The sequence below is a fragment of the Panthera uncia genome, chromosome D1, assembly GCF_023721935.1.
Source record: "Panthera uncia isolate 11264 chromosome D1, Puncia_PCG_1.0, whole genome shotgun sequence".
In the NCBI taxonomy this organism is placed as follows: domain Eukaryota; kingdom Metazoa; phylum Chordata; class Mammalia; order Carnivora; family Felidae; genus Panthera; species Panthera uncia.
In genome coordinates, this window is record NC_064808.1 from 4,700,137 (window position 1) to 4,725,716 (window position 25,580).

The 25,580-nt window shown below is 60.3% G+C and overlaps 2 protein-coding genes across 5 annotated transcripts in view; one reads left to right on the forward strand and one right to left on the reverse strand.

Annotated features, from left to right (window-relative positions):
- Positions 1-25,580, forward strand: part of PC (pyruvate carboxylase) — a 101,498-nt gene that overhangs the window by 70,758 nt on the left and 5,160 nt on the right. For all 4 annotated transcript variants that reach the window (XM_049615715.1, XM_049615722.1, XM_049615705.1 and 1 more), the window contains 9 exons: positions 7,274-7,409; positions 7,559-7,743; positions 7,959-8,124; positions 8,237-8,382; positions 8,542-8,659; positions 8,934-9,085; positions 10,615-10,733; positions 13,374-13,536; positions 15,825-16,007. In XM_049615715.1, the coding sequence (XP_049471672.1) occupies positions 7,274-7,409; positions 7,559-7,743; positions 7,959-8,124; positions 8,237-8,382; positions 8,542-8,659; positions 8,934-9,085; positions 10,615-10,733; positions 13,374-13,536; positions 15,825-16,007 (1,368 nt within the window). The remainder of the gene's footprint in view (positions 1-7,273; positions 7,410-7,558; positions 7,744-7,958; positions 8,125-8,236; positions 8,383-8,541; positions 8,660-8,933; positions 9,086-10,614; positions 10,734-13,373; positions 13,537-15,824; positions 16,008-25,580) is intronic.
- Positions 18,815-22,090, reverse strand: LRFN4 (leucine rich repeat and fibronectin type III domain containing 4). Its single transcript, XM_049615902.1, is given in 3 exon segments — positions 18,815-19,509; positions 19,511-19,787; positions 20,371-22,090. Coding segments are annotated over 3 exon segments (1,911 nt in total). The 5' UTR covers positions 21,720-22,090; the 3' UTR covers positions 18,815-19,224.

Sequence of the window (25,580 nt, forward strand, 5' to 3'; positions counted from 1 at the left end):
CAATGACAGATCTTTCCCAGGGTGGGTATTGAGCTCGCCAAGGAGGTTGGGTGTCCAGGAATGCCTTTCTGAGTGAGTCTAAAGGATGTGGAGAAATCAGGGCAAGTGGCCTTCTGACGTTCTGGTACCTGGGCAAGCAGGTCGGCCGTAGCTCTCCTTTTGCACCAGGGGGCAGTGTTCAACCTGCAAGTGTCCCTGCCCTTGACCGAGGCTGGGACAGGGCAGCCACTGTATCGCCAGTTTGCCCCCTCCTCATCCCTGTCCTTCCCTGCTGCTGCCCTGCAGGCCCAGACCCCTTGCTCACCTCCTTTCTCTGAGCCTCCCTCCCCCTGCCCACAAATCCCAGCAGCCCACACAGTGCCATTTGTCCCAGTGTGGCTGTTTCACCTTCTCCCCTCTGCCTGCTGCCTTAAATCAGGGGCTGTGGGGGTTTTGTGGAGCCTTGTCGGCTGGTTCTGAACCACAGTGGCCTCTCAGGGTAGGAGCCGGCTGTGTGGCCCCAGGCCACGTGCTGTTTTTACTCCTGTCTCTGTCTTTGGTATTCTCGCTTTCCTTTTTTCTTCATCTGTCACCTTCACTGTCTTCCTGTCCTCCCTTCCGCTCCCCCTACCCAGATGTCTCAGCCTTAGTCAAGCCTCTCTCGGGAGCTTCAATACCAGCTGCTGCTGCCTGCAAAGTCCAACGGAGTCCTTTCCTTTCATCTGTCTCTGTTGGCCGCCAGCCCTGGGGCCCCGTTGGACACGTTGAGGACAGTGCAGAGCTGCTTGGAGAGAAAACTCCCCAAGAGCAGCCCCACCCATCAGAGGCTCGCTTCTGCTACGGCTGGAGTCCACTGCCAAGAACTCCGTCCTGGTTTTGACCTGCTTTTGCTGGCACTGCTGAGGCCAACTGGGGGCCGGGGAAGGAGCACGATAATGGTACTGGTGCTGGGAGGGTCGGGAGAGTAGATGGATAGGAATCTTGTTAGTTACTTTGGAGATTCCTGAGGCCTATTTCTGGGCCGCTGTCCTTTCTCCTCACTCCCTCTGGCTGCCCTCCTACACACCTCTGACCTGGATGTGCTAAGGGGCTTGGGAACTGGGGGTGGGCAGTCCAGACTGTGGGCTTCTAAGACTGCCATCAACCAGGTACTCCCAAAGCAGGGCCATGGCTTTCCCTTCCGAATGTGCCTCCCTTTCCAACTGCCCACAGCTGTCCTCTGAGGCTGCAGGAGGTGCTGTGTAAAGAACAGGGATATTTAGGGTGGACTCAGTACAGATCCTTGAAGGAACGTTCCGGGGCCTGACACTTGGGCCGCAGCTGGCTCCTCTGGCCGGGAGCGCACACACCCTGAGCACAGTGGTCATATTGTCTGGACCAAAATTTGGATGATGATAGCTCGACACCAGAATTTTGTGCTGCTCAGGGTTGCAAGAGGCAGCTTGGGAGATGTAGTTTTGGTCGGAAGTCGTGGGACTTCAGATGTCTAGGGACATTTTGATGATTTATTGGAGTAAGTGAAGCTGTCCTAGCTTATCGGGGACACATGATTGCTGGCGCTGTTAGCCTGCCCTCGGGGGGGGGGGGGGGAGAAGTGCAGAGCCACTGGCTGCCCTGCAGGAAGTTCAGGCCAGTGACACAGTTTTTATCAGGAGTCGGTTTTTTGGTTTTTGGTTTCCAAGTGCCTGTCACACTGTGCCTCTGATAAAGGACACAGCTTACTTCGCTGGTTGGTCATGACACCATGTGCCCTGAGAGATCAGAGCTCCTGCTCTGGAGGGCAGCCTGCTGGGTGACGTGGGCTGTTACTTAATCCCACCTGCCTGCTTCCTTATCTGTACAAGGGAGCGATAAGGAGCCTATTACGTGAGTTAGCACTTGCGGAGCATCCCACGCGGAGCCCAGCACCTGGTAAAGGCTAGAGGCTCTGCCGGGTTTGCTGGTCACCGTGTGTCCCCACCTGCCTGCACCGGCCTGGCACGTAGGTGGAGCATGGTGAGTGCTGGGTGTCGTAGAAGCCAAGTGGGCAGGTCATCGAGATTGGGCAGAAGGTCTCCAGACCTTCCCCCTACCTCCTTCCACAGGTTCTTTAGGCACCTTCCTGACTTGGTTGTTATCACTACCTTCTGGAAGGGGAACACTGAGCGTATTGATCAGTGTTGGAGGAGAAATTGAAGCTCGGGGAGAAGTAGAAACCGTGGAGTCCTGCTGAGAGGCAGCGGGAGAAAGCAGGTGTCCAGCCACCCCTTGCTTCGCAGCGCCTCACGCTTGCCTGCAAGGCGTTGTTTACACGTCCCAAGTGAGAGTCAAAGCCGTCTTATTCCCCATCTCTAATGCACAACCCGAGGCCAAGGAAAGAGATCTGTCAGCTGGCATTTGCAAAAAATAGCAAACAGCCCTCTCTGGGACTGTCAGCTCTCTGGAGAGGAAACCGGGATGAGATCTTCGGGGATGGTTGCTTTTCTCCTACCCACCGTTTCTGTCCCCATCGCTGAGGTCAGAGAAGACTTTTGCCCTGAGCATCACCAGCCAGGAGCAAGGCCCGCTGTGCTCTGGCAGCATCTGAGCGGCCTGTCCTCCTGAGGAGACCCGCCCAGCGAGGCTGTCCTGTCCTGGCGAGCGCCTCCCTTGCTGAAGGGTTCCAGTTGTGTCAGGGAGGGTCTGCTGATGCGACACCACGAGGGCTTTCCAAGATGCTGAGTTTGGTTAACAAGGCCTTTGGAATCGGAGATTCTCAAACTGTCTATGACCTTGAGGATTTCTTGGTTATCATCCACCAACCAAAAACCTGTGGTGGGAGCCTGGCTCCAGCCCCACCCCACTCACCCGTGACCAGCACTTCTGCACCTTTGCCTGTTCTCTGCCAGGTGTGAGGATGACAAGGAGGCCACCTGGAACAGTGCCTGAGGGAAGGCCTGCGCTCTGGAGGCTGTTTGGGGGAGAGTGCCACTGTGAGAAGCTGGCGCTCAGGTCACACTCTGCGATGCCAGGGTTTATCTCTGGGCAAGGGGCCCCGTGTCATGCCAGAGGCAGCCCCTGTGGGAGGGCTGCGGGAAGGGAGTTTGGTGCTCCGTGGCCTTCCCACTGCCCTCCGCTCCCGCCCCAGGGGCTCTGCTTCTGCTGCTGGGTCTCGCGGTGCCTCCAGCAGCACAGCTTCCGGCCTCCACTTCCCCCAAGCACTGCACAGGGGCCTCTCCTCCCTCCAGGGGTGGGAGATGGGGTGAGATTCAGGGAGGAGTGGGAGTCTGCCCACTCAGCCCCTCCCTTTGGCCCATCCCAGAACCCTCAAACTCAACATGCCCAGAGAGGACTCATCACACACATGACCCACGAATGTCCCGCTTCCCACAAGAGAGGGCTCTGCCAGGCAGCCGACCTCTGCCCTGCAGTTTCCCCCAGCTATAGTTGATTCTGGAAAGGCCTCGGGAAGCACCTGGCAGCTGACCCTGCTCTCCCCTACCCCCAGGGGTCAAGTCTGGGAGGAGAGTGGAATTTGACTAGGGGAAAGGCTGGGTGCCGAGTTAGCCGAGTTCTAAGAAGGGTGGAGATGTTCTGGGAATGAGGTAGCTTTTTTTTTTTTTAATTTTTTTAAGTTTATTTATTTTGAGAGAGAGAGCGTGCGCACAAATGAGGGAGGGGCAGAGAGAGAGCATCTCAAACAGGCCCCTGGCTGCCAGCACAGAGCCCGATGTGGGACTTGAACTCACGAAACCGCGAGCTCATGACCTGAGCTGAAACCAAGAGTCGGATGCTTAACCAACTAAGCCACCCAGGCGCCCCATGGAGTGACATTTTTTTATTCATCCCTGTGTCCTCCTGTCCCAAGCCTAGCATTGGGGGTGGTGGGGGGTGTCGGGGTCACATGTGACTCAGCTGTGAATGGAGCTGCACAGCTGTGTCTAGGCTCTGAGGGGAGCATGACTGGTGCCTTCTGTCCGGACTGGCCTCTCCGGACCCTGCCCCGGCTGCTCACCGATGTTTCTGTGCCTTTAACCTCCAGTGGCAGCAGGTCCTAATCACTTACGGCTGTCCGCTGTCCCCCTGCCGGCTCGTGTCCTGCCTCAGATCATCTGCCTTGCAATCTTTCCTGGCCCCAGGGGGTCAAGGGAGCGAGCTTAAGGCTGTGAATCACCTACTGCCTGCATGACCCAACCTCCCTGCCTCCCTTTGCCTTGGGCCCCACAGCCACTGTGGGTGTCCCTTACCCTGCTTTCAGTCTTGGCCACCACCTAGGCTTCCAGCACCCTGGTGCCTGAGCACTGTGTATGCCAGAGCCAGTGACCTCAGGCGGAGCAGCCACTGGCCCGTGGCCTCCCTGGGCAGAAGCAGCTGTGGGCCCCTGGCTGGTGCAGAGTGAGTGCTGTGGGGAGGGCCCACTGCGACCCCCTGAGTGCGGGTCTAACTGCGCATGGGCCAGGTGCCCTGGGGCGGTGGGCCTGGTGCTGTGGAGGGGGCTCAGGAGCGTGGGTTGTGTGGGGCTGCATGGAGACGGTTCCTTCTTGTCCCCGTGCTCTTGTGGGAAGAAACGATGGTGGGAAGATGGTGATCGTGGCCCAGCATTTACCGCCGGACTCAGCGATCCCCAGGACGACCTGTCGAGGTTGGGAGTGGGGGTGCCCGGTTTCACAGATGATGAAATGAGGCCTTGATTGTCCAGATCTCACGGCTTGTGGGGACCCTACGGGGGGGGGGGGGCAGTCCCAGGCCTGTGGACTCCAGGCTTGAACACTGGGCCGCCAGCAGCTAGACGGGGCTGCTCTCTACTCCTCTTTCTCCATTGCTCTGGCTTTGGCAAGAAGGCCCTGACCTTTCCTCTCTGTGAGCTTCTGCCTGGCTCTCTCCTGCACCCCAGGGCCTGATCTGCTTGGACATGGCTTCAGGGGCATCTGGAGGCTCCCACCTAGATCCCGGCTCTGCATATGTAACGTAGAACTGCCAGGGAAGGCCTGGCTGCAGCATCTGTGAGGATCCAACATGAGAATGTGTGTGCAATGGCCACCGAGGCCTGGGGGTTTTTCGGGCTCCCTGTGTCGTCACTGTGAGCTGGGAGGCGCTGGCACCCACTGTCCACCTAGCCTCCAGGGATCCCTTTCTGTCTCTGGAAAAGGGAGAGGGCAGTGTGAGGGGGCATTTAACACGAGGCAGTGGGTAAGTTCCTACATGGTAGGAGCAAACCCACCCAGGTGGGAGAAAAGATTGGGCCTCCCTGGAAACTTCTGGAGGTTTGTGACTGTTGGGGCCAGTGTCACCTGCTGTGAGGCTGCTCACCTGTAGACAGGTGAGGAAGACCCATAGCCGGTTCTTCCGGGCAATAGGTGTGGAAGGTGAGGTGGCCCCACTTTGCTGTGGGGAGAGGGCCCAGCCTCGTTCACTGGCAGCTTGTCTCACAGGACATAGCGGAGTTCTCTGTCTCCCTCGGGGAGACGGTTCAGGTGCTCTGCTTAGCTTTTTTTCTGCAAAGATCTTCTCTCTCTCTCTCCTGTATGTCTTCATTGCGCCTCTAATTGTAAATAATACATCTCTGGTGGAGAAAGTATAGACTGGAGAAACACAAGGAAGGAAAAAACCCAACACTGAGCCAATTCTAGAACATAGGAGTGAGTGATGTGCTGACAGAGCTCCTTCCAGTTGATTTCCTTGCCTAAAAAAAAAAAAGCTTCATGAAATCATATTTTTACCTTTTAAATTTCTGTAGCATCACATTCTAGCATAAGCATTTCCTATGTCACCAGAGCTGTGCACTCATTTTTTTTTTCATGTTTATTTTTGAGAGAGAGAGAGAGAGAGAGAGAGAGAGAGAGCGCGCACACGTAAGTAGAGGAAGGGTGGAGAGAGAGGGAGACACAGAATCTGAAGCAGGCTCCAGACTCTGAGCTGTCAGGCCAGAGCCCGATGCGGGGCCCGAACTCACGAACCATGAGATCATGACCTGAGACGAAGTCAGACGCTTAGCTCACTGAGCCACCCAGGTGCCCTGAAACACTCATTTTTAATGGCTACATAATGTCTGTTTGTATAGATGTCTTCCTGTTGGATCCATAAGTGGTTTCTAATTATTTGCTACTGTAAATAATACTGTTTTGAGCATCTTTCTGCACCCATCTTGGTTCCCATTTTAGAATATTTCCTTGGGTTGGATTCCTAGAATGGTAACGACTGGGCCAAGGGGTGTAAATATTTCAAAGGCTCCTGATAGGGTTTCCAGGGAGCTTTCCAGAGAACTGCCCTGATCTCCAGACCTCACCTGCGGGTCTGTCTCCCATAGGCCTTACCAGTGCTGAACCTGATTGTTGCACAACACTGTTGCTAATCTAATAGGCAAAGTGCCACCTCACTATTCTCTTCTGTCTGTGTTTTCTCCTGAGGTGAAACTGCTAAGGGTTTATTAACCGCTTCTGTTTACTGCTCTGTTGCCGCGCTTGTCCTAAAGGAGCGTTTTGCCTCTTCTCGGCTTGACCCCGTGTGGTGGTTTGGGCTCTTTCTACGGGGCCTTGTCCCAGCTGCAGATCCGCATGTGGCCGTGAGCAGAGCAGGCATTCGGTGCCCAGGACGAGGCGAGATTTGTACCTCAGGCCTGCTCTCTGGCGTGTATGCCGTCGATGGCCAAGGCGGTGGGTTCGTGAAGCTCTGCCGGGAAAGAGCTTCCCTCCCGGGGGGTGGTTATCTGAGGCAGATCTCAGAGGATCGGGCTGCTGGTGGATCTGGGAGGGGGAGATAGCATGGTAATAGCTGAAGATCGCTGCACTTTAAGTGGCCTCTAGAAGAGGAGGTTTCTGCTACCACTTGAAGAAGTCTGCACTTCTGAAGTCTGAGTGGAGGCTTGGATGGCTTCCTGAGACAGCACTGGTGCAGGGGGGCTCCTCGGGAGATCTGTCGTCACCCTCATTGCCTGGCCAGGCGGAACCCTGAGGGAGGGACACGGGGGTCAGCGTGGTGTGGGAGGTTCTCAAACCCGGGCTGCCGGGCCCCGCAGAGGGCACCGAAGGGGACTCTGACGATATGCACAGCGAGGGAACGCAGGGCCTCTGGTTCACTGCCAGGATTGCTTTGAGAGCTTGTAGTGTTATGAAAGTTGTCAGGGCACTAGGGTGGGCTGGGTTCTGTTTGGAATTGACTTCGCGCCCTGCCCTACAGCCAGTCAGCCCCCCAGGGAGTGTTGGGCTTGGCCGGGAACTGAGGAGGGAGAGGGTGCTGGCTTTTGTGTGGGGCCGCCGCAGGGCTGGGATGGGACGCTTACTCTTCCTAGGGAGACCCTCTGTGCTGAGGCTGCTCCAACCCGGCTCTTGACTTCCAGATGCTGAAGTTCCGAACCATCCGTGGGGGCCTGAGGCTCCTGGGGATCCGCCGAGCCTCCACTGCCCCTGCTGCCTCCCCACACGTCCGGCGCCTGGAGTACAAGCCCATCAAGAAGGTCATGGTGGCCAACAGAGGTGAGTGCCCTTGGGCCCAGTGAGAGGAGCCCAGCACAGCCTTAGCGTCCCTCTTCTGCCCTTGCCCTGTACACCAGCTCCCCGCCCGCCTCTGCTTCTGTAAGGACCCAGGAATCTAACGTCTTGGCCTGTTGCCCCTTTCCTCCAAGGTGAGATTGCCATCCGCGTGTTCCGGGCCTGCACGGAGCTGGGCATCCGCACCGTGGCTGTCTACTCAGAGCAGGACACAGGCCAGATGCACCGGCAGAAAGCAGATGAAGCCTACCTCATCGGCCGCGGCCTCGCCCCGGTGCAGGCCTATCTGCACATCCCAGACATCATCAAGGTGGCCAAGGTGAGCCGGCCTGGGCCTGGACCCCGTGCCTTCCCCACGCTGGGCCCGGGCCCCAAGCCAGCCCACAGTAAGTGCTGTGAACAGGTGAATGGGTGAATGAACGAGTGAATGGAACGAGTGAGGTGGGGGCAGGTATGGGAGCCACAGGGTTTGGTCTGGGCTTGTGTGAAGGAATCTGAGAGATGCCTCATTCCTCTGATCCCTCCTGCCCCCAGGAAAACAATGTGGACGCGGTGCACCCTGGCTACGGGTTCCTGTCAGAGCGCGCGGACTTCGCCCAGGCCTGCCAGGATGCCGGGGTTCGGTTCATTGGGCCGAGCCCTGAGGTCGTCCGCAAGATGGGAGATAAGGTGGAGGCCCGGGCCATCGCTATCAGTGCAGGTGCATATGGCGGATGAGCCACTGGGGGCCGTACGGCTCCTCAAGAGGGGCTGTCCGAGGAGGGGGCTGGCGGGTTTGGGCAGGGAGGACCCACATGCCTGTCTTCCAACAGGTGTTCCCGTGGTCCCTGGCACAGACGCCCCCATCACCTCCCTGCACGAGGCCCATGAGTTCTCCAACACCTACGGCTTCCCCATTATCTTCAAGGCCGCCTACGGGGGCGGGGGACGTGGCATGAGGGTCGTGCACAGCTATGAGGTGAGCAGAAGCCCAGGGCTGGGAGCAGAGCAGGGAGCCCCGCCAGGCCGTGAGGCCACCCATAGAGCAGACCCTGGGGTTCTGAGAAGGGGGTGGTCCTGCAGAAGGTGAGACAGGGCTTCAGGGCCCCATGTCTGCTCGCCTTGCCTGCCCTCTTAGGAGCTGGAGGAAAACTACAACCGGGCCTACTCGGAGGCTCTGGCTGCCTTTGGGAATGGCGCACTGTTTGTGGAGAAGTTCATCGAGAAGCCACGCCACATCGAGGTGCAGATCCTGGGTGAGTGGGAGCATTTGTGGGGCCACAGCACAAGGCAGGAGTGGAGCAGGCCTGAGCTTTCTGGGCTCACGACGGCTGGCCTCCAGGAGCTGTCCCTCCGGAAGACCCTTCCCCAGGAAGGGCTCAGGCCTTGGCCGTGGCGGTTTCCTTCCCGGCTGCCCCCTACCGCTGGGAGCAAGCGTTGATTGGCCGCGGTAGTTGTGTGGGGGCTGGGGGTGTTCACGAAGTGTTTTGGTCCCTGGAGAGGCTGAGGCCGGTTTACCTTTCACCGCAGGAGACCAGTATGGGAACATTTTGCACCTGTACGAGCGAGACTGTTCCATCCAGCGGCGGCACCAGAAAGTGGTTGAGATTGCTCCTGCTGCCCACCTGGACCCCCAGCTTCGGACCCGACTCACCAGTGACTCTGTCAAACTTGCTAAGCAGGTGAAAGGCGGGGGCCTTCAGGAACAGTCTCCCACGTGGAGACAAGGAGCCTGTTCCTATAGGCTCCCTCTGAGCTGCTGCCGGCTTAGGCCTCATGGCCAGTGGTCGCTGTCCAGATGTGGACAGTCTGCCAGGGAGCTAGGAGGTCCAGAGTGACTGGCTCTGGGAGGGAGGGGGGAGGACCATCTTGGAGGAGAAAGGGCTGACGTAGCATCCTCGGGGTCCTCCCTGTGTGAGAGCAGAGGTGTCAGGCCCGGGCCCAGAGGCCAAGCCTAGAGTCCAGAAAGGCTGAGAAGAAGGAGGGAAAGAGGCCACTGGCCACACCCTCTGCACAAATCGAGCTTCTGCGTGGCACCAACTAACCCCTGGAACAAAAGGCATGAGATCCAGTGGTTTCTGTTAGGATTAAGAAGCATTATTAAGGCATTTCTTCCATTCATTCTTGACCGTCCCCTGCATCACATTTGTTGCCACCCATGGAATTCTCAGATCCTCCTTCTGCTAATCTTTGCTCTACTGGGTCATGGAGGCGGCTCCCCCAGCAGTGACCTGCCCCGCTAGGCCTGCCCGGGAGAGCACCCACCCGGGCCAGGCCTTAGCAGGGGTCCTGCTGTCTGTTGTTCTGCCCCCTCCCGCCCCCAGAGTCCAGGCATCCCGCCCCCACTTCCGCCTCCCCTTCCCAGGGCCAAGTGGGAGCATCTTCTCACACCTGCCTTCCCCAGCACCCCGGCGGGCCTTGGTCCTGCTTTCCCTCTCAGAGTAGTGCTCCCTCAGACCTCTCAGGAGGCAGATGATTCCAGAGCCTTCCCCAGCTGAAAGACAGGGTTGGTGCTCTACAGAGAGGCTTCAGCCACAGTTAATATGAGGCATTGATTAGGATCTAATTTAGAGCTGTCATTTGGGTTACTTCGTATGAGGAGTAATCTTACCTGGAGTTGGGTCTAATTTATCGGCTCAGGCCATGTATCATGGTATAATAGATTTGAGGGAACCGACTGAAGTCTACTATGGGGTTCTGGGAGGACCAGAGAGAGACCGGTTGAATGAGGGTTGAATTTTGCATTAGAATCTTCACTGTTGGTTGTCTCGGGTGGCATCTCTTTGGGTTGTGGCCAGAGGTGGGGACGAGTAGAGCAGAGGGGAACTTTCTGAAAACCCTTTAAGAACGAGAAGGCCCTGCACAGGCCGGGCTACGCGTGGCGGGGCCTGTCCGCCGGGGAGAGGGCACTGATTGATTCTGGATCCGGTGGTGCCTCTGATGTCTCGCCCAGACAAGCCGGCCGAAGCTGGCAGAGGCTCGGCGGAGCCCTGGGGAGACATCCGGGCAGGGGTTCGGGCCCTGGGTCGGCGGTGCTCACCCAGGGTTTGGGGCGGGGGGAGTGGCGGCAGGGCTGGTGGGCTGCCCGCCGTCTCTTGGGGCGGGGTCCGCCTCAGTCTGCTCTTTCGGAACCAGCCCGGTGGCTCCGTCTGAGCCGGGGTGGCCGGCAGGCCCCCGTCGGTCGGGCCCTGCTGACGCGGCCACTCCACAGGTGGGCTACGAGAATGCGGGCACCGTGGAGTTCCTGGTGGACAAGCACGGCAAACACTACTTCATCGAGGTCAACTCCCGCCTGCAGGTGGAACACACCGTCACCGAGGAGATCACTGAGTGAGTGGGGCAGGGGGGAGTGGGGCCGCGGCCCCTGGGTTTCCTACAAAATCCACAGCAGGCGGCTGCTGGGGAGCTCAGCTCACTGTCCACGGTGGTAGAGAGCAGCTGGCGATCTAGGCACTTACTCTTTGCAAAAAATATTACTAGCGAGCATTGTATGCTGGGGCGCCGGCGGGGGCTCAGCCGGTTAAGCGTTCGACTTTGGCTCAGGTCATGATCTCACAGTGTGGGAGTTCGAGCCCTGCACTGGGCCCTTTGCTGTCGGCTCAGAGCCCGCTTTGGATCCTCTGTCTCCCTCTCTCTCTGCCCCTCCTCCACTCGCTCTCTCAAAAATAAATAAACATTAAGGAAAAAAAAAAGTACTACATGCTTATCGTAAGAATTGAGGAGCAAATAAAAAAAATATGGAGAACTCCCCCCCCCCCCCCGCCTCCCCAGAACTGGGATGTGAGGAGGCTCAGGCCACGGGTGGGCTGGAGGAAGCTCTGGGTTTCAGGTGAAGAGCTGGGGACTCAGGTCAAGCAAGTGGCCGGCCCAGCACGGCATCACCTGTGCCCACGCTACATCTGGTGGTTTTGTTCCATCTGTATGTATTTTAGTATATAAATAGTTAGACACAACTGAGATGCTTTGGGCAGAATTTCTATTCTACTTTTATTTTTATTTAAAAAAATTTTTTTTAAGTTTATTTACTTATTTTGAGAGACAGAGAATGTGTGATCAGGAGAGGGGCAGAGAGAGGGAGAAAGAGAGACCCAAGCAGGCTCTGCACTATCAGTGCAGAGCCCGACGTGGGGCTCGATCCCACAAACCGTGAGATCATGACCCGAGCCAAAATCAAGAGTCGGACGGATGCTCAACCGACTGAGTCCCCCAGGCCCCCCTCTTCTACTTTTAATATTGTTGAAAGCACTCTCCAGGTCAGTATTCTTTGTAATACTTTAGATATGTGTGTATCATAACTTATATACATAGCCCTCTGTTACTAGATGTCATCTCTGGGTTTTGTGGCTTATAAGGGTAGTCAGTTAATGTTCTTTGCACCTGAGTCTTTCCCTTCCCCTGTGAAGAGGTCTGGGGATAAACATTTTCAGTGTGGTTACCTGAGCAAAGCCTAATCAGCCTTCCAGATTGCTTGTCTCAGTTTGTATTCCCACAAGCAATGAGTATGGACATTTTAAAAATCTGCCCATTTTATAAACAATTCCGTTGTTTCAAGATACATATTTTGAGCTCTTCAAGTGTTAAGCCCTGGCTTTGGGCCAGTCCATCTCACCCTGGCACTTTCCTGACAGTTTGTTGCTTCCCTGACCTCTGACCCCACCTGACATTGAGGATGCTGTGGGGCACCTGCCTTTGCCCAGCAGGTGCTCAGAGGCCCCCAGACTCCTTGCTCCCTTGAGGTAAATCCTGAGCTGAGGTGGATGCTCCAGCTTCAGATTCTCGCTCCGTGAGACTTTGCCCAGTTGTGCCACTAAAACTTCTCATCAGCCTTGAGCCTGCTGCAAGCCTGGTCTGTTAAGGGTGGGGGTCGATGCTTGCCCCGGAGTAGAGGTTTTGTGTCAGACAGACACAGAGCAGGGCACAGGTTCCTTCCAGGTCACTGGCCGCATAGAGCTTGGGCGAGCTGCAGCCTCTCTGACCCTCAGGCTCCTCCTCTGATGGAAAGGACAGACTCTCAGAGCGTCATTGTGGAGATCAAGCTTGAAAAGAGCACCCAGCCTTAAGTCCCTGGCGTGTGGACGTGGTGATGCATGGTAATCACCGTCACTATGAAGTGCTTTAGTAGGAAATACAAAACACTGAGGAAAATCTGCCAGTGTAGTTTCCAGCCTGTCCTTACCACAAGCTTCAGTGACAATAAATTTAAAACCTTGAGTTTTTTTTTTTTTTTTTTTTTAAACAGCTGTTCCTCTTGGATTTGTTGCTGTCCTTAGGAGCATGGCAGTCAGTGAGGCTGAGCTTATAAAATCATGCACATTCGGAGAGTTTTGTACACTAACGTCTCCTTCAGGGCGGGGTCTGGAGCTAAGCCCAGCTGCGACCCTGGTCCTGGAAGGGCGGTGTCCTCACCCCGGCACCAGCCCACCCGCCCACCTGCCCACGCGGACTCTCTCAACAGCTTCAGCAAGCCTGGCCCTCACAACCCTGTTCCCTTGCAAACTGCCCCCCACCTTCGCCACGGTGTAGCACATGCCGCTCTGGGTGCAGCGTCCGAGGCTTCAGATCCAGCTTGAACCGGGGAGGGTTTGGGGGAAGGCAGGAGGACAGAGAGACCCCCGGGAAAAAGGGCCGAGTGTGGGGAGGGGTTGTTTGGTGGGAGTACAAGAGCAGGCAGATGCAAATCTTCCCATTCGCCCCTCTCTAGCTGCCACCTTCTCCTTGTTCAGACTGCACAGGGCCGCCGGTGGGCAGTGGGCGGTGGGCAGTGGGCAGTGGGCGGTGGGCAGTGGGCAGCGGCTGCTGGTCTGGTTGGGAGGAACTGATTGCCCCAGCTGGTGAAGGGGTGGGACAGGGAGGGGTGGGGCGAGGCCGGCCTGGCTGTGGGCACCACCCCCCCGCCCCCCCCCCCCCCCCCCCCCCCCCCGCCCCGTCCATCCCCTGCCTCACGCTCCCCTCCTCCCTGCCCCCCTGCAGTGTGGACCTGGTCCATGCCCAGATCCACGTGGCCGAGGGCCGGAGCCTGCCCGACCTGGGCCTGCGGCAGGAGAACATCCGTATCAACGGCTGTGCCATTCAGTGCCGGGTCACCACTGAGGACCCCGCGCGCAGCTTCCAGCCAGACACTGGCCGCATCGAGGTACGCCAGCGCCTGATAGAGCACAGCCTGGTCTCAGTCTGGACGAGAAGACCCTCCTGTGGGCGTGGCCAGGAGGGAGGACCCCCACTTGGGTTGGCTTGGGGCACAGGGGAACCAGGTGCTGTCCAAGAGTCAGGGAGAGCATTCTGGGGGCCGCGGGGACTGTCATGAGTGCAGACTAAGGAGCCAGTGAGTGAACAGGAGGCAGACCAGCTGTGTGGAGCCAAAGGTAGGGTCCCCAGAAACAAAGCCAGGCCCTTGACTTTGGCTTCTTAAAAGAGCCCAGAGACAGAGTGGTGGCCTCTGTCCTGACTTCAGTCTGAGGGAGTGTGATTGGCAGGGCAGGACCCAGGGGTCACCGCAAAGGATCAGGGCCCAGATGTCCCAGTGGTGGGGACCAGCTGAGCAAGGGGCCCGTTAAGGCTGAGTGAGAGAGTCGGGAGATGGCGCAGGGCAAGGAGGAGGCAGGCTCGCTCGGGGCTGCCAGGGACTGGGTGGGCGGACGAGGGGGGCCCTGCCGTGCCTCCACCCGCGGGAATATCTCCTGTACCTCCTCTCTTTTCTCAGCACAGACAGCCCTCCCTTCCGCCACCCTGCCCCCACTCCCAACCTCTGGGCCTGCTTGGGGCAGGAGCCCTCAGACCTGCTGGGGCACCTGTTCCCTGGCCCTCTATCTCACACTGCCTAAGGATACTTCTGGAACCTGCGTGTCAGCAGCGCTGCCACCAGCTCTGCTGGTCTGCTGCCTCCCCATCTGGTCTGAGCCTCCGAGAAAGCAGGACATGTGCAGGAGGCCAGGCTCTGCTCTGGGATCCAGGGAGAAGGCCAGGATGATTTTGAGATGGGTCCTGGGCTTCTGAAAAAGCAGCGATGTGGGGAGGGAAGGAGCTCTCTGGACTTGGAAAGTTGTGGTGTTGGTAGGCTTGAGGCAGGAAACTGCCACTGGAGTCCCATTTCTGGAGCAATCCAAGCCATAGGTGGGGGCGAGCCCTGAGGCTGGAGTGCCGCCCAGCGGGCGGGCCCCCGACTGCCTGCCCTCAGTGGGGAAGGGGCAGCCCTGTGACACGCCGCTGCCTCCCCCCTCCCCCTCCGAGGCCTGACTCCTCTGAGGCTGGTTCACCACAGAATATTTTTAGCTGACGGTTCCTGCTCACAGCTGAGTGTTCACCCTTAAATATTTTATTAAGTTCCTTTTTATCGAACACAGGCCTGTGTCCCTTAGAAGCGGAAACGTGGTGCAATGGGTGTCCCAAGCCCCCTGGGCTGTCCCTCCCACTCCTTCCTCACCCATGCTCATGGGGGTCCCCTGTCCCAGGTGTCCACTCACCCTGCAGAAACTCCTCGCTGTCCCCATCACGGATGTGCTTGTGTGCACTGGTTACCCCAGACACCCTGAACCTCTGTCCCCCCGGGACCCTGTCTCCGTCTGTTGATTTGAAACCTCCATCCCCCGTCCACGAGTCTGCCTCTGTGACCCGTCCTTCTCTGCCCTGCTTTCCTGTCTGGGCACGCAGGCCCACACCAGCTTTCCTGCAAACTCACGTACAGTCCTCTCTCCGAGTATTTCCTGTCTGCCTGCCTGGTCCTCTGCCGCCTCTCCCTCTCCCTCCCATTCTCCCCTTTTGGGAGGAAGAGAAACTGACGGGGGAGGGGGGGGGCGGGTGGGGGGACACTGAGGCCTTCCCCATCACTTTACTGTATATGTTAAAACAAAAACCCCTTGGCCTGCCTTCTCTCTGTCCCTGGGCTCTTATCCTACAGCGTCCCGGTCAACAGTCTGTATTTCCTTGTTTGTCCGTTCCCTCGCCCAGCAAGCTGGGAGCCCCCTGTGAGCAGGGACTCTCTTTGAGCTGTTCGCCCCAGTGCCTGGCACGTAGTGGGTGCAAACGCCTGTGGGATGAATCTGCAAGGCACGAGGGTTGGTCAGGCAGGCAGGTGGAAGGTCGATGGGATCTGGCCCCTGCCCGCCCGGGGCCCCTCTCTGCGCCCTGCTAGGCTCTGCGTCAGCCCCTGAGCACTGCACATGCGGCCCCCTACCCTCTCCTGCCCCTTCCCCTGCCAGCTCCTCTCAGGGAGAAGGAGGCCATGGCTGTGGCACCCAGAGAAGTCGGTATGCCCCTGGGTTTGCTGACGGGAGTGAGGCAGAACTTCGCAAGCCAGAGTTGGGGCTAACCCGTGGTGCCCTGGTACCAGTCCCAGTGCCCTGCCACACCCATGCTTGCCCAGCCTGGGCTGGGGGCCACATCTTGACTCCCCCTTCCGACACAGGTCCTGACTTCTGCCCGCAGGTGTTCCGGAGCGGAGAGGGCATGGGCATCCGCCTCGATAATGCATCTGCCTTCCAAGGAGCTGTCATCTCCCCGCATTATGATTCCCTGCTGGTCAAAGTCATTGCCCATGGCAAAGACCACCCCACGGCTGCCACCAAGATGAGCAGAGCCCTGGCTGAGTTCCGAGTCCGGGGTGTAAAGGTGAGAGGCTGTGGGCCCTGCCTGCCTTCTGGTCGCTCACAGTCCTTGGCTGCATGTGGACTCTCCTGGTTGCTCTACCATTGCTGGGAGTGGGCCTGGGCACCAGGTTTCTCAGATGCTTAGGGGGGCGCTGGCCCTTGCCCACAGGTGAGAGTCTTGCTCTGGGGAGCCCCACACTCGTCCTGCCCCTCTTAGGTGAGATCCCTTGGAGTGTGTGTTCCGTCCACAAATTACAGGCCTCCCTTCTGGAAATTCTGATCCCACAGGTTTGGGTGGGGGCCTCAGAGCCTGCGTTTTGAACGAGCTTTCCAGGTAATTCTTAATCCCAGGACAGCCCTGGGTGAGAGCACTAGCCTGTGTGGATGAGGTCACTTTGCATAAAGTGAGACCCCCGTCTGCCCTCACTCCCCTCTTCCCCTTGCCTGGCACATGCGTCGTGTCGGGTGCTTTAGTAGGGACGGCCGGGAAAGGGAGACTGCAGCGGGAGGCACGAGCAGGGGGCAGAGGGAGACCAGGGTTCCCCCGCCGCAGGGGGCTCATAGCGCAGGTGCCAGGCAAGGACCCGAAATGCTCGTTGGCCTCTTGGTTACCTGTGTCTGTGGCTAGAGATGAAATCACAGCCATGTACCGTCTTGTCCTTGAGGCCAGCGCTGCTGACATGTCTGTGGGCATCCCCCGGGCAGATGCTGCCAGTAGACACTGTGGGAAGAAAGGCTCTGCCCTCAGTGGATCGTGCCGCCCAGTGCGGCTCCTGGGACTCTGGAGGGAGGCGCCCGGTGCAGAGGACGCCCTCCCTGGCTTGCCGTGCACGGTGGCGGTGGCAGTCGGGGGGGAGGGGGGGGGGGGGACATGCTGGGGCCCTGGCTGGCGGCCCCTGCGTGTCGCCTTCTCCTCTTGGCTGCCGCCGGGACTGCCTGGGCTCTGGGCTCCACTGGCAGTGTCAGGCCACGTAGGCAGCCCTGTCCTCTCTTGGTGCCCTGTGACAGCCCTCTCAGCTGTGGCAGCAGCCCCGGCGGGTGCGGTAGCCTTTCGAGAAAGCTCCTGGGAGGGGAAGAGGGAGGAAGGGAGACTGTGGGGCCAGTGCTTGGTCAGCTGTTTCCCCTCGGGCCCTCGGCCCACCTCAGAGGGAATGGCCCTGTTGGGGGTCTATGGGAAGCCTCAGGGCTCCTGGTCTGGGGGTGGTTTCCTGCACATGTACAGAGATGCGTTGTGACGTCATGTGTTCAAGCTGCTTCTGAGGGGTCTTGGTTTTCTCAACATGGCGTCCAGGGGCTGCTTTGGGGGCTGGGTGGCCAGCATGACCACACCATGACCCTAGTGTGGGGCCCGGCTATGCCACCCTTCGCCTGCCTGCCCATGTTGCTCTGTGTTGTCCTTATTGGTGACCCTGACTGGCCCTTGGGCCATGGGATCCTCCACCTGTCCCACAGCCTGGCAGGTTCACGAATACCTGCTGCCTTAGAGCTCCCTGGACGAGGGAGACCAGGGCCAGGGGGCTCCCAGGGAGGAAGGTGGGAAGGCCAGCTGTGGGACACGTGTTTCTAGTTCCTTGGGGCCGCAGGGTCCTCCCCAAATTCACACCCTGGCATGTCTAAAGCCTCCCACGAACCCTGCACCTGCCACCTTGCAGCTCTCCGCTCCTTGTCCCTCTGCCACGGGCCCTTCAGCCTGTGTCATCCCTGCCTTCTCTCCACGGCCCCCAGGAGGGCTCAGGCTCTCCTGTTCTTCTGTTTCCTTTATTTAAACCGGGGTCTCTCCCCGGCCACATCCAGGTATGTGTTCTGGGGCTGGGAGGGCAGGCACACGTGTGTGTCAACACTGTGCAAACCCACAAGTGTGTGAGCTTGGCCAGCACACGTGTGCACACACATCTTCTTGTGCTGGTTCTCCCCAGGTGCCCACTAGAACCACGGCGGGCCGCACACAGAGACACTCGTGCGCCCCTTGGTGTGTGGACCGTGGCTGCCATAGCCCAGGCACCATCACAGGCCCTGGGGTGCCTGTGCCCACCGTCCACAGTGGGGCCCAGGCACCTGCGTGCTCTCGAAGCATTTGGGTGTGCCCCGTGCAGGGTGAAGAACCACAGATCTGCAAGTACTTGGAGCACAGATCCCTCCCAGCTGTGACCGGGAGCCATGATTGTTCGGAGGCTGGCAGGGATCTCGGGCAGAGAGGAGGCAGAGCAGGGCGTGCCCCCCCAGCCCAGGACCGTGGCTTCTTGGAGTGGGGCATAGAAGCAGGGCAGTGGCCCTGTGGGTGTAGGCACCCCTTGGTGTTTGCCCCTCCAGTGTCCAGTGAGGGTTTGACTCAGTCTTTCCGGACAAGCCCAGAGCAAAGCCACGGGGGAGCAGCTGAGAGCTCAGGGCCCATAGCCCTGACAGCACCTTCCAGGAGGTTTTGGGCTGATAGCAGGGCAGTGGAATTCGGAGGCTCTTCTAGTCCCTCTGGGATGATATTTTACAAATCCAGAAGCTGCCCAGGGAGATGGTGAATAAGGCTGTCACTGACGGGAGCCATGGGGGACTTTCTTACAGAGTTAAGAATGTTGCCAGTTCAGGTCTCTTTGCCCTGAAGGGCTGTGCCATGTCCCCCGGGGCCCCTGTTGCCACTGGGTATTGTGACATCCACGCCTCCATGAGGATGTCACGTCTTGTCCGCGTCCTGCCGGGGGGGGGCGTTCTGTCCTTACAGATAGAAGAACAGGGCGCAGAGGGCTCAGGCGTAGTCCCCCACCCACCAGCTGTGGCTCTAGAGGCTGGGACAGGAGGCGCCAGATCCCAGCACTCCGCCATCAGGCGGACGAGGCTCGGGCCGTTGGGGCCGCCTCCGTGGGGCTGGCAGCCCCAGGCCTGACCCTGTTGTGTCCGTGTGCCTCTACTGGCCCACACGTTCCCCCTCCCCTCAGGAGCCTAGCAGGACAAGACAAGGCTAGCACTGAGGTGTACCCAACAATTTTATTATAAAGAAAAACAAGACTCCTGCTTGGTTGGCGCAGCCCCTGCTTCGGTGGCTGTGAGCACCTGTCAGTGGAACGCAGGTCTGGAGGCCAGAACCAGGGAAAGGGCCCCCTGCCTGGCCAAGCACAGAGGAGGCCTGAGGTACCAAGGGTAAAATCAGGAGGGACTCCCAGGCAGTGCCGACCCAACCAGGCCCGGCAGCTGCCCGCCCCACACCCTCTGCCCCTTCCCCAGCCCGCCCGGGGCCGACTCCCTTCCCATCACACCACACTCTCTTCCAGCTGCTCCGTGCTGCCCCCCACCCCCCGGCACCCTGCCCCGAGCAGCCCCCCATGCACAGAGTGGCTCCGGCGGGCCCAGGCTCCTCCGAGGCGCCTGGCGTAACCGTAGCACCCGCCAGCATCCCCCAGGTCCAGGGAGCAGCTGCGCTGGGGCCGAGGCGGCGGGCTCCGCGGCGGGTGGGCCTTGGGCGTGGGGCTGGGGCCTCCGTTGGTCTGGGATTGGACGTGGCTAAGCTTGAGGGGGAGGCGGCCATTCCCGGCCCCCCCGGCCCCGAACCAGCAAGGCCACGGTGAAGACCAGTAAGGCAGCCACCAGCACACCCCCCACGGCCACGGTCAGGGTCCCGCCCAGCACGTGGGCCTGCAGGGCGTGGCACAGGGGCGCAGCCGGTAGCGTGGAGAAACGGGCACAGCCCAGCAGCCGGGTGGCTGTGAGGTCGGAAGGCCCAGCGGCAGGTGACAGGGCCAGCAGGCAGAGGTCATAGTCGGCACCAGGGACTAGGTGCTTCAGCAGGAAGTGGTGGCTGGAGGCCGGGACAATCCTATGGGCAAGGGTGGGTGGTCAGAGCCCAGGTCCAGGCTCTGACCCCAGCCCCCAGCCCCACATGGCCTCAAAGGCCCCTTCACCACCCGCCACCCACCCGCACCGCATGCTCCTGAGTCCCGGCTCTGAACACTCCCCTCCCCTAGGACCACATGGGCCTTGTTTACTGAAGAAGGCAAAGAAACCAAAACAGGCATGCATTTTTGCAATTGGGGACAGCGCAAGGGGACAGACAGGCGTGTGTGCTGATGCACAAGCCGGGACAAGGCAAGGAGGTGGTGGAGAATCACATCGCCAGAGCCCGAAATAACACATGTGCAGCCCAGGCTTGTGTGCTTGAACAGAGACCAAACCCCGGGAAGCCTGTACTCACTCAGCCACACCGAGGGACTTCTCTTGGGGCACTCCCCCTCTCCCTGGTGCCTGCCCCTCCCCTCCCTCTGCATCCCCCCCGCACCCCCCCCCCCACAAGAAGCTTAGGAGGGGTGTGTGAAAGCTGGTGAGTGCTGGAGGGGTGGAGAGGGGCTCAGAGGGCAGCTGGGAGCCAAGCTGGGGCTGTGGGCAGCAAAGCGCATCCTCACCGGTAGATGAGGGTCTCATCTTCACTGCTGTTATACTGGATTTGGAACATCCACACAGGGTCGGCTGGCCGCCCTGGCCCCCAGCTCACCAGCCCTGAGGTTGCAGTCACCTCTGTCACCTGCACAGCTGGCTCAGACTCCAGTGTCCCCTCGCCCTCGGCAGCAGTGCGGGCCGAGGCGGCAATGTCCGAGGGCCCTGGGCGGCCCCCCTCAGCACTGCCGTTCCCGCCGTGGGGCAAGGCCAGCACCCGTAGCTCCACACGGGCTGTGGCCTCCCCGGCAGGGTTGGTGGCAATGCAGGTGTAGCCCCCTGCGTCCCCAGAGCCCGTCACCCCGATCTCCAGGGTCCCGTTGGGGAAAGCCCGGGCTCGGGAGGAGTTGCCAACCAGGCGGTCATCAGGGCCGACCCAGTGCATGGTGGGCGCAGGGTCACCGAGGGCCCGGCATCTCAGAGTGGCCCGCTGGCCCTCCAGCACCCAGAGGCGCTGCGTGTGGCGGGCGATGAGGGGCGGCTCGCAGGAGAACTCGCCCTCGGGCACTGCCCAGAAGTAGCGGCCGGCCAGGCCTGGAGGGGAGGCGCACGTCTCCAGGTCGTCGGGCCGGGCCAGCCTCCGCAGCCACAGCAGCTCGCAGTTGCAGTGCAGGGGGTTCCCGCTGAAGCTCAGCACCAGGGGGGCGGGTGAGGCCTCCGCGTCGCGCCCCCGGGAAAAGAGCGGGTCTGGTGCCAGCGTGGCCAGGCGGTTGGAGGTGAGGTCGAGACGGGAGAGCTGGCTGAGCTGGGCGAAGGCGCCCGGGGGCAGTGCGTCGATGAGGTTGTGGTCCAGGTTGAGCGTGTGCAGGGCAGGCATGGCACCGATGCCGGCCCAGGGCACCTGCCGCAGGTTGTTGTAGGACAAGTCGAGGTCCTCCAGGCTGTCCAGGAAGTCGTCGAAGGCCCCAGGCGAGATTCGGCCCAGCTGGTTGCCACTGAGGATGAGGTGCTGCAGGTTGACGGGGCCCCGCAGGCTGCCGGTGCCCAGCTCAACCAACCTATTCCCGTCCAGATGCAGGGAACGTAGGCTCTCCAGGTCCCCAAAAGCGCGGGCCCCAATGCGGGTGATGGCATTCCGGGAAAGCGTCAGGTCCACCAGCCCTGTCATGTTCCGGAAGTCCGGTGGCCCCAAGGCCTGGATGAAGTTGTCAGCCAGCCGCAGCTCCACGGTGCGGCGGTCCACGTTGGGTGGCACGAACAGCAGGCCTCGGTGGGCACAGAGGGTGCTGAGCGATTCGGACAGGTTCTGGCAGACACAGGGCAGTGGGCAGGCGGCCGCTCCACTGGCCAGCAGCAGCAGCAGGAGTGGCGGGGCCATGGTGAGCGCCCTGTAGGGAAGGGCCACAGCCCAGGCACAGGTGGGGCTGGTGCAGGTGCCCACTGTGCCCCGGGGCCCGGTCCCCAGGGCCAGCTTCTGGAGCCTGGTCTGGGTGGGGATCAGGGTCAGAGGCCCAGAGGGCCCCCCAGGGATGAAAGAAGGCTGGGGCCTGCCAGGCCCCCCACAGCAAAGATCACATTTCCCAACCAGGTAGGGGGGTCCTGGCCTTGGGGATGAAGTGCAGCGTGAGGCAGGAAGCGGAGGTGGGCACTAGAGCAGGGAGGGTCCCGGAACTTCCTTTCTCTGGCGTCTCCAGGAATCGCCAGCCCCCTCCCTCCGCACCATCCCTCTCCCTCCAGGGAAGACACCCCCCCCCCCCAAGCCCCTCCCTTGGCCCCGCGCCCCTCCCTGGCCAGCCACTGCTGTTGTGCCCCGCAGCCCCCCTCACCTGGTGTCTGTAGCTCAGGGGGAGCGGGCCGGCCTCCCCGTGGGCCTGGCCAGCCCCCGCCGACTCCAGGCGGCTCTCCCGCGGGGGCGAGGCCAGGGGCTGACCGGCCGCCCGCCGCGCGCCCTCCAGCCCATGGCGCTCGGGCCCGCGGCCCCGGCTCACTCGGTTCCCGGCACCTTTTCCCGGCGGCTCCCGGCGGCGGCGGCGGCGGCGGCGGCGGCGGCGGCGAAGACAGGCAGGCGGGTGCGCGCCGGCGAGCGCGCGCTCCGCGGACACGCACGTGGAGGGCGGACGGGGAGGGGCGCACGGGGATCCACCCGGGCCGGCTGGCTCCCGAGGTCACGGGGACACGCGGCCACTGCAGCGCCCACGGGTGGCTCCCGGTCACGCCCGAGGCCCGGGCCGGCGCGGGCCCGCCGCGCAGTCCCCCGGCGCTGCCGCAGCGCACTCACCCTGGCACGGGCGCGCGCGCCCCCGGCCACCCTGGCGCCCCGGCATCCTGCACCGCACGGGCGCCCGCCGCCGCCGCGCGAACCGTCACTCTGCAGGCAGCCAGACAAAGCGCCAGCTCGCGGGCCCCTTCACCATCTCCCGGAGACGGGAGCCTTTGTCACATGTCGCTGGGCACCCTCCCCAACACACCCACACATGCCCACACACCCACACGTCCCCGCACCCACAGGCAGGGCCGGGCGCAAAGCCGCACTGTTGTTGGGACCCTCACAGACACACGCTGAAGGTCACAACCGTTCTGCATCACCGAGTCACGTGGAGGGTCCCCAACAGGCACGGGGCCGGGAGTGGGGGTGAGGGGCTGGGGCGACACCCCCGGCAGGCCTGCCGCGGGGTGGGGCGGAGAGGGCTCGGCCTCTCGGCTGGCGCCGTGCCCCGCCCCTCCCTCCCTTTCCTGGGCTCCCCGCCCCGCCCGGCATGCTCGGGAGCCAACCGGTCTCCGCCTCCGGCCCGATTGGTCTGCGCCGCGCCGTTTCCCAGCAGGCCGGCGGTGGCACGCTGTTTGAAGCTGTGCGTCAGTGGTCCTCGCCGAGCCGGCAGCCCCTCCTTCCCCCTTCTGCCCCTGCCGGGCCGTTTTCCTGGGAGAGCGGCCCACGGTGAGCTCGTCCCAGCTGAGGAAGGGCTCCCGGTGGGGGAGAGTTTCCGGCCTCCTGCCACCCATAGCCGCGGCTTGAGTGGGAGCACTGAGTGCTCGAACCAGGCTGGGCACTCTGGTCCTTCGGGAAACCAGGCAAGTCACCACTTCCTCCACGTATCTCCTAGTCCTCGGGCTACCCGGGCACCCCCCACGCCTATCCCTTTCCCTTGTCTCCAGACATGGTTCCCCAGGGGGGGGCAGCCACCTCCCCCCCCCCCCCCCCCCCCGGGAAACACGGAATTCTGATTCTGCCTGGTAAAGTAGGTAACCTTGGGCAAGTTATTGTAACCACTGACACACTACTCATCTAGGCCAAGGGGGTATTAATTGCATGTACTTCTGTACCTCACAGGGCTGACAGGAGAAAGGATGTAGCCTGTGGGGGGTGTAGCTACCTGGTAACTGGAAGCCCTTCCTACGTGTCGCCACTCCCAGGGCCTCAGCCACTGCACTTGTAAAAGGAAGGCACTGGATCCTAGCCCAGGTCAACTGATGCTCTGTGGCATTGGTATTTATGTTCCTCTTTTCCCTTTCAAAAATGTTTTCATTCCTTCTTGAGTGTACAAGCATACTAGCATCCATCACAAGCCACTCTGTGCTGGGAGCCGGGGTACATCAGGAACCAGATGGGCCTAGTTCCTGCCCCGCCCCCTGTGGAGCTCACAGCATAGGGGGTCACATGACGTCTCCCCCAAAATTAAAAGGAGGAGGGGCCTGCAAATGGGAAGTGTAAGGTGGAACAGGGTAGGTCTCTGAGGATCCCTCCCACCCCTATGTGGTTCTAGGTTCTTTAGATGATTTAATCGGTTTTATCTTTTCAAATGCCGTGCTTTGGTCCAGTTGAAATGTCCCCATTCCTTTAGGAGAGACAGGGACTAGCCTCAGACAGACTGATCTGTCACATGAGACAGGCCCAAGGCAATGTTGGCTAGGTCCTGCTCTGCAATTCCTGTGGGGGAGGCACCCTTCCCACCTGAGGCTCCAGGTGATAGGAATGCTAGGTCGAATAGGCAGAATTTCTCAAGAGTAGCAACAGGGCCCAGCAACCCATGCTGGGCCTGGAGTCCCCACTGAAGTTGCCAACAGAGGTCATGAATGGGTGACACAGAGATGCTTTATCTGAAGTGACAGCCATGTGGGCACAGGCATGTGGACACTGGGATTCCACCCATGGGCTGGCAGTCCTGGGACATCTCTCAGTGCTGGCTCCTAGGCCCCAGGTGGCCCCTAGGTTGGACTTGCCCAGCTCCAGCTTCATGTTGTCCCCCAGCAGTTTAATAAGCAGAAATGAGGGCCCTTGTGCACAAAGCATGTGGACCTATACCTCAGCACCCCTGCCCTCAAAATGGTCCCAGGCGTATGAAGAATGGAGACAAGTAAAAGCTGAGGACAAGAGAGGTGTTTTCCGACAGCCGATCCCGCAGAAGCCTACTATAAAGGGGAGGGTCCAGCTCTGTTGTGAGGGCAGGAGGTACAGACAAAGGCCGTCAAGTTCAGACTTCCAGGAAGAGCTTTACCGGGCAGGTGTAAAGGGGTGGAGGCGTGAGAGCACAAGGCAAGTTTGGTGTGGCTGGAGGTAGCCAGGACTTGGAAACCTGGCAGAAAGCATGGCCTGGAGACCAGGGGTCACAGAGTCTATTGATGGCCATGGTAGAGCTGTCTCTCTTGACCTGGTGACACAGGGGTGGGTGTTGAGGGTGACGGAGTGCAGGTTTTAGTAACTGGGTGCACAGTGAGGCGTGCAGCAGAAGGCAGAGGAGGACTGGGTGAGGGAAGCCGACTTTGGACTTGATGAACTTGTGTGAGGGCCACACAAGGAGAGGTGCCCAGGAGGGATTTCCGCTTTAGGGTCTTGGCTCTGGAGCTGGAAGCCCAGGATGAGGCCACCCAGGGAGTGTCCTGTATGAGAAGAGGCCCAGTGACAGCTCTGAGAACTCCATCCTGCAGGGGTGAGAGGAGCCCCCAGTGGGGACCGGGGAGGAGAAGGAGAGCAAGAGGTCTTGGAAGCCCAGGGCAAGAATGTCCAGGTGGGAGCTGTTAGCAAGCGAAGGGTGGGAAAGGGCGGGAAAGGGCCCACGGGAGTTAGCCACAAGGATGGCCCTCAGTGAGGATACCAAAGTGTAGCTGTTGGGGTGGTAGAGGAGGGGCTGGCAAAGGTAGGGACATGTTTCAAGAAGCATGGCTGCATATTATGTCATGGTGCTATGAGAAAGGCCTGACCCGTTTTCTAGAGTGTGTGGTGGGAAGGTGCTTTATTTCCAGA